This window comes from Orbicella faveolata, unplaced genomic scaffold (genome assembly GCF_042242905.1).
Source record: "Orbicella faveolata isolate gen_17 unplaced genomic scaffold, um_ofav_v1 contig_24, whole genome shotgun sequence".
In the NCBI taxonomy this organism is placed as follows: domain Eukaryota; kingdom Metazoa; phylum Cnidaria; class Anthozoa; order Scleractinia; family Merulinidae; genus Orbicella; species Orbicella faveolata.
The window spans coordinates 2,044,647-2,053,030 of NW_028301552.1; the positions used below are offsets into that span (position 1 = coordinate 2,044,647).

At 39.8% G+C, this 8,384-nt stretch overlaps 1 protein-coding gene across 1 annotated transcript; it reads right to left on the reverse strand.

Moving 5' to 3' along the window:
* Nucleotides 1-5,966: 5,966 nt before the first annotated feature.
* On the reverse strand, nt 5,967-8,374 carry LOC110045824 (transmembrane protein 145-like). Its single transcript, XM_020751449.2, has one exon. It carries the CDS (start codon nt 7,398-7,400, stop codon nt 5,967-5,969), a length of 1,434 nt encoding a protein of 477 aa, XP_020607108.1. The 5' UTR covers nt 7,401-8,374.
* Nucleotides 8,375-8,384: the final 10 nt, after the last annotated feature.

The following is an 8,384-nucleotide window of genomic DNA, read 5'->3' on the forward strand; positions in this document are numbered from 1 at the left end:
AGACAAAATTTCTTACTTTCACATCCCCCGGCTCCAGGTCTTGCTTCTTCGCTCAGACCACGTGACCCGAAATGGATTGACCGCTGCGAAATACCGAGGCCCAGGGACTAGGCAAGTTGGAAACTACTGATAACAGCTGACAGAGTCAATCATAGTAGTCATGTCAAAGCGACTGAAAAATCACGCAAGTTTCTGGAGAATTGTATTTTGTGGCTGAAAAGTCCAGAGTGGGGGTTGTAATAAACGTATGTACGTGTGTATGTGTGCGAGAGCTAATTTGAATAGACCCGTTTTTCGTTCTAGAAAACAATGAAATATACTCATCTACCTCTATAAACCTGACATGGAAGATAATTTTACAGCCAGGGGTACCTCCTCAAAGTTTTTGGTGGAGTGTGAGGCCCGAACCTTGAAACCTGTATCCTATTTCAGACCAAAATGTACGATTTTCCATTCCCTATTTCAGACCTGAGCGAAAAATCGAGTTAAGACCTCTAAAATTAGCTCACTGCTCTTATATGTGACCGCAGCTAACCAGACATGGCTACCCTTGTGTGAACATTTGCCAATGTTGATGCGAAATAAACACCCAATGCCAAGCCAGAGTGAAAAACAAACCCTATTACAGATCAAAATGGTCAAAACCTATACCTTTTTAACTTGTAAAATCCAAGTTGTAGGTATTGTTGGGAGATTAAATCGATCCTCTCTTCGCTCTTTCGCTTCTTGTTATACTTTTAGTAAATTCGCATAATCAATGTATAAGGCTTTCAGCAGAGTTCAAGTAATATTCGACCTATTGGTGAAACGATTTCGTCACCGAGTGATTAGCTTAAATTTTATTGGCGATGTTTCTCATTTGTTCTTTGCATTTCTGGCGCAAGTACTAAATATCTCACAGCAGAAAAAATCTACATTGAGAAGATTTTCGCTCGAACGTCTCTATATGTGGAATAAAGCTGCATCATAAAAATTCTTGTTTTTCGGCCATTTCAATTTCAGGAGAAATAGAAAACAACAAACATAACAAATAGATTACGCATGGTATATTCAACTTGACGTTTCGTATGTTACAACACACATGTTCAGAAGTGACGGTTACGAAATATGACAAAATTTAAAAAGACTAAAACCAAAGCGAGGTATTGGTAACATTTAGAATTGAACGCTGTCGTTACATATTTAGCCTGAGCGAGGTTTCAGAGCCATAGGCATCCTGGACAAATTCAATTTTACAAGGCGTTGTCCACGGCGTCGCCGTCGTCATTGTTAAGATCCCTATATTTGCATCTCGGATGCTGGGAGGTCGATACACTTGTTTAACGTGGGGTCTTTCATCCTAAGCGGCTGCTTTGTGCTTTGCTCATGCTTTATCATGTTTTATCCCAAGACAAATCGAACGTAGATGAGAGTATCGTGTAAAAACCGTAAAAAATCACATGAATTGCGGCTCTTTTTGCCAAGGTTCTTTTTAATTGAGCGATTAAGTTGTCGAGCGTTTCGGTAGGAAGTTTTTCCCTCCTGCTGAAACAATCTCGTTTACATTACTTCGCCGATGCAATACCTTTTTATCTTCCCCATTACTACACGGCAATCGTTTGCATCTTCTTCTTCAGTATAGCTTAAGGTAGTTAACCCACCGCAATACACACATCGTTCCTACACAGCCTACATCTCAGTAATCCCCCACATATACCTACACGAACGTATTAATTCCAACATATGCCTACACAGCCCACATCTCACGAATCCCTCACATTTACCCTCACACTTCCACACACTACCCTCAAACGATTTCATTTCATGAAATCGTTTCTAGAGTCATTACACATTTATTGAGTGGTTATCAACCAAGTAGTCTTAAGATATCTTGGAACAAGTAAATTGACTATCGTTATTCAAATTATCCGTTCACTTACCGTGCGTTCAGCCGGTCGAACGGATACCGTAAGGAACGTTTTCGTGTGAGAGGTCACATATTTGCGGATGCATTTTTGTGGTTTAATCCGGAAAGTTCTTCTTTTAACGACGCTTTTAGGGTCGAGATGGTAGGTGCAGAGTTTGTAGGGTTTATTCCCCAGAGCCTCGTTCTGAGGTCTGTTGGTCAATTGGCGATGTACTTACCTCTTTTTATGTGACGCGTGATTGGTGAAAAAAATTCTCCGTGATGCGTGATTTAATAGAAAAATTCAGCGTGATGCGTGATTAGTACCCCACCTTAGCCACCCTCTACTCTCCCCTGGGGTTCATAGTTTGAGAGAGTTCGTGTTTACTTTTTCCTGAATAGTCTCTTTTGTCCGTGGGATCACACAATGGCAATCAAAGCGTCATTTGGGACCTTCCCTAATCTTTCTCACTGCGATTTTGCTGCCTATAATAATCTAATAGCATTAGATAGGTAATCAGCATTTTATGGCAACAAAATTATTTCTCGAGTGTCTGTGGACTGAGCGTGAAGGTCAAAACGTTCTCGTGTAAAGATCACGCGCAAAAAGGTCAGAGAGCAATTTCCTTCGTTGTTTGCGCGTGTCATGTTAGATGTCGTGACACAGGGTGGATAATTTATGCAAGGAACGCGATTATCAACGAGATTACACACGGGCCGCGTCTGTACACAAGCTACAAGGCAGAGACACAACAAGAGAGCGTGGGCCGCGTCTGTACACAGGCTATAAGGCACAAACACCACAAGAGAGTACACGGGCCGCGTTTGTACACAGGCTACAAGTCCTTCAAGCTAGTTTCACATCCACAGTTTCATCAGAAAATGATTGAGTCTGTTTATCAGCAAAGAAAATGAAAACGGTTTCTGGAGTTCCGCGCCTTACTGATCTTTGTATTCAGCAAGCTAAGACAAGGTTGCTCACAACAGAATTACTGCTGTCTCTCCCACAAGAGGTTCTTGGAGAGTTATGCGGCACACCTGCTTCACAACGTGGCAGCTGTATTGTTCTCATTAACGACACTCCGTTACGAGTAGATGCAAACATGGTTTCTGGTGCAATCTGCGGTTTCCACGTTTTTAGGAGAGAATTTTTATTCGGCGAATATCAAACAAATGTGTTTCAGGATTCACTTGAGAGTGCACGATGGAAAAGCTCAGTTCCTCTCAAAGATATTGTGTCCGTCATTGGAGATTTCTATAAAACCGCACTGGAGGATCTGAATAAAACAAATTGCAATTCGAATCCAAAACATTTGACAGTGCAAAACGGAGAAGAGATTGAAGCATTGTTATATCAACAAGTTACCCGCTGGGTTTTGAAGCATAACTGTTACTTTTCTCTCGAAATATCAGACGAATTCCTCAAACTCGCCCAAAAAGAAACGATGAAAGTGAGGATGGCAATACATTAAAGGAAAATTATTTCGGAACGATACAACTTCAAAAATTTAGGCTTATTTTCACATGTGTGATTTCTTCTGCTTACGGAGGTACGTTTTGTTTTGTTGAGAACTTTCAATTGACTAATTATAACGCTGCAATCGCACGCGTGAAAAGATGTCTATTGTAGACTGCGACTGAACTAATAGCAAGTTTGATCAAACTCTAGGCGACAGTTTTATCAGTGAACTATAAAATAACTCAGATATGACCCAGCAGGGTTATACGTGGCAGACCTTCTATTTTGCCGCTTGCTATTGCGATGAACCCTTGGGTCAGGTCAATTTCAAGCCAATATTAGTATTTAATTACCCATCTTGTGACACGTCGATAAATTTAACTTGCTTGTTTTTAAGACCAGTTGGTCGGTTCGCAAATATGGCGAGCGTGCTTTGTTTCCATGGAATTCATTAGCTTGTTTTTAGTAATAAAAATGAAAGAGCTTTGCTACGTTTGTAAGAAAATAATACCGTTAACTTAGAGCCCAGTACCATGATTTAACTGAGTGAGATTTTGAGATGAAACATCGTAAAACTGTAATACAGAAAGTAAACTTATTACTAGAGTGTACTGAGTTCAAACAAGTAATTTTTGTTGACTTCAATATAAGAGACGATGTTCTGCCCAAGCTGATTTTAAATCTAAACTTGTTCTCATGCTATTTTTATCCTCGTCGTTAACTGCCAAACTGTATTGATTATTCTAAACAATCAAAGTCCATTAGTACTGCCGTACCATCTTGATACACCACAAACTGTTCTCTCAGCTTTCTTCAATTCATCACTGAAATCTTTGATTATCTATTCTGGCTACTCGGTTGGATTACTGACCATCGTTGAAACGATACCTGTGGGTTCCGGCCAAGTCACTGAGACTTTATGCACATGGTAGATAAGTTCTTTAAACCATCATATTCAATGCCGAAGAGCTGGAATGGATGGCCTTTGCGTCGACTGTACGTAATGAAAAAATCGTATGTAAAGAACAAAGGTACCAAATATTGAACCGAGCAAATTTGGGTTGGTATCCGCTCTATCTAAAACATTAAGAATTAAGCCACATGCATACCTTTGGAAGTAATTTCACTGTGCCAATGTATTAAAGTCCGAGGGTCTTGACAGACACAGTCTTCAAACATACCCAGTAAAAATGATTTTCTGGATACGTGAGATCCTCAACTAACTGCTCGCTGAACTGAATTGCCTTCTATGATCGTGCAACGCGTATGTATGAATATAACAGGAAAAGCATGGACTTCACAAATGTAAATCTCTCTTGCGATATATAATGGATCGACAGTCAAAGCGTAATCTGCACTAATTTCGGAGTTTTTCAGGTAATCAATGCACACATTCTGCAGTAAATCCGACCATATTGTGTTGTGTTGGAACATCTTTAGCGTCTTCTATCTGAAGACTAATCATGAAGATTCAAGTACTGTGGTTCCTATTGCTCTGCTCGTTTTTATAGGCAGAGGTAACTTTTGAGGTGATTTTCAATGCTAATAAAAATACGAATGAAAGAATGAGTTCTACATTCATTCCACGACTGGACTAAGTAATTGTCAATATAAATATTTTTCTTCAACGCTGTTAACCCCATACAAGTGATATTCAAAGTTAAACGCGAGGAGGCCTTATGCAAACTGGGTCTTTAACAGCAAACTTCAAACGCGATCTAGCTCTGTCCAGAAAGCTCTCTTATTTCGATTATTCATGCGTGAAATTAGTTTTTACGTGGAGTGGAATTTTGAATCATATTAACAACTACAGCTGTGTGTAATATATTCAGCATCGAATCTATGAACAGCTGATTTCAAACTTTAAATATTTTATAAGATATAATCATTCCTTTCTCTAGGGTAGCGCTTCTTTTATTGATTGGAACAAGGAGAAGAGAACGATTTATAGATAAATAACAAAACCTGCCTGTCACTAATACCCCACAAACAAAATACAGCATCCAGTTTCAGTTTATTAACGGTTAGTCCCTGCTTGAAGCCAAGTTCAAAGGCTTGCCAGTGTAATTTATTATAAAGGACAAATTACTTTAATTTATTCGAAGCAGGTGACAGTATCGTTACAAAGTCAATTAAGATATAATTAACACCGTAACATTATCGTCACAAACCGGAGTTAATTAAAAATCCGTCTATAATTAATGAATAGAAAAAAGGGGAGACCCTTGTGAGTCTTGTGAAACCACAGACTCAGCTGCAGAAACAAAGCATTCTTCGGTTCAGTAAAATCTAAAAGATGTTCCCGTTAACGACATTGATTGTGAAATTTGTACAAGTTTTTGAGTACAAGCCCCTTTAGACAAGGAAAACAAGTGATGCAAGGTTTCAAATGTGTTTTCTGGTTATAAGGACAATTCTGATTTTGCTTTGAAGTTTTGTGCGTTCTTTCTTTACAATTCTCTTAGTTGATCAAGTCTTGATGATAAAGAATTACATCACTATATATAGGAAAGAAAAATACCTCAGCCGGTTGGACTCCTTAATTAAAAACGTACAATTCAATTGCTTCAAGTTTTTAAGCAAAACGGAAAAAGAGGAAGCATGCGTTTGCAATTAATTTAATTAGAAACGAAAGCCAAGACCAGCTTTATCAGCCCTTTCTCGAGTTTGCACTTTAGTTTGATCGCTGTCCAGAGTAGCATACTGGTTGCCTAGATCCATGAAAGCATCTGCATGTTGAAAAGTGGACGGCTCTTGAGTTTCCACTACGTCCACTTCGTTCCCGCGTATATGAAAGGGAAAGTTGGTATTGACTTTGCTTGGTCGCATGATAAAAAGAAGCCCAACGAATCCCAGGAAACATATCAAAGGATTCAGCAGGCGAACGAGTCGTAAATATTTTAGTTGGTGCAATTCGTCAAACAACGTGGAGAACGTTAGGGCAGAAAGTGGTGGAAAAAGGAACCACACAGAATAAAACTGCTGGAAGTAATTGTAGAACTTTCTCTTCTCGGGATGCCTTTTGATTGAAAACGAAGTTCCATAAATAAAACAAGCCCAAGCTAATGTTCTCAAACTACGAACAGCAATATCTAGATAGCTTTCATACGGGATGTGTGATACTTCCGAATCAAAGAACGTTTTGAAAACGAATAGAATTTCGTAGGTTAAGATGTAGAGCCAAAGGAAAACCTTGAGTCTTACTTGCTTCTCGCGGTCGAAATGACCTGTGGTTATTATCCAGCCGTTTGCTAACAGAATGAGTAGAACAACAAAGATAACTTCGCTTATGGAATGAAACAGTTCAGCACCGGTCTGTAAAGGATGACGTGGCATTCCATTGCCAACGTAATGTGTGTAGTAAATATAGTCAAACACCTGAGCGGCTATTTCGCAGCTTAGAGTCATCATAAAAAGCTTGTACGCCCGATGGAGCTTACCTTGGTCAAGAAGCTGGCGTGCGAAAATTAAACCGACTACAAATAGCAAAATATTGCCTGCCAGGGGCACTGCTTTATATTCGAGACTATGCATTTCTTCAGCCGGTAAGTGTCTCTCCCACGAGTCTCCGTTCGTGAAAGTTAACTCGTAGGAAATGTCTAAACCGTTCGTACTACTGCAATGGCTTAACACGAAGAACCACCATCGATCGCGTGTCGATTGGAGCCGAAGTTTTCCTGAGCATTTCCGAAGATTAGTGTCGTTGCTTGAAGAACACTGCATGGAAAAGTTTCCAGTGTTGCTTGAAACGTTAAGCAGTACATTTTGGAATGTAAGCACATCTTCAGCATAAGACAGCTTGGAAGAACAATCCATGTCGTCATTAGAGGAAGCAGATTCATAAGAGTTGTGCGAGTAATAAGCGAGGCTTGGACAACATTCATTCGTTACTGAATATTCCACATCATATTTTAACTGGCCTATATCTTCGATGAAGGAAAAGTCAGAAACCAGCACCCACTTCTGGCCGTTGCTGATACCTCCGGATACATATTTTCCAGAAACGAGGCAAAAGATCAGTAACAAAAGAATGAAAGCCAAGTAAACTCTTCGCATTCTTTGATGAAACCTGTCTGCCAAGGATTTCGAACACTATGACACGCCCAAAATGAGTTCATTATTTACACGTCACAGTAAGAACTTAATTTCTTTATCAAGCAAACTTACTAAGAGATATAGCTCGTTTTATCTCCTAAAAAGTCGTGTAATGGCGAAACTATATGGCAATACTGAGAGATAACCGTCTCCGTGGACCTTAACTGGGAAATCAGGTCATGGCTGGAGGACATAAGCCGGCTGCGCGCGCATCTCGAGGAGGTGATAGTTGATCCTCATCAACTATCAGCTCATAGAAATCTCGAGTTCGTAATCTAATTGTTAATAGGAACATGATTTTAAACCAATCCGCGAGCATATTTTCTTTGGGCTATTTTGTAAAAGAACTTTCCGTTTCATCGAGCACAGATATATTGACACTTCTTAGCTGAGGGCAGCGAGAAAAATATTTGTGAACTTTGCGACCCCTACGCAACAACAACAACAACAACAACAACAACAACAAAAAACACTGGAAAAGATAACATGTATATGCGGTTACTCGGAGGGACGACAACGTAGACTGTGGCCATCTTTCGAAGATGGACATCTCATCTATTGCAAATGCTTTGAATCTTTCAATGTCTAGCCCTCTTAGGGCGTGATCAGAGAGGAGTGCTCAGATCAGTGAGGAGTGCTCAGATCAGAGAGGAGTGCTCAGATCAGTGAGGAGTGCTCAGATCAGTGAGGAGTGCTCAGATCAGTGAAATCCAGGCTAGTTAGAAAATAAAAATCTTAGATCGCAAACAAGGCGATTCACGCAGGGAGGCATATCGCTCGAAATAATATGTGAATCTGATTTCAGCCGGAGGGTTCAGCAAACTGAAGAACGAGTGTAAACTTACGAAGAGGACACTTCAAATTAAATAAGAAAAAAACAAGAAGTTAAATTAGAAGAAACGCCATCGCAGTTACATCCACAACCAAATAAAATCCACTGTTTTT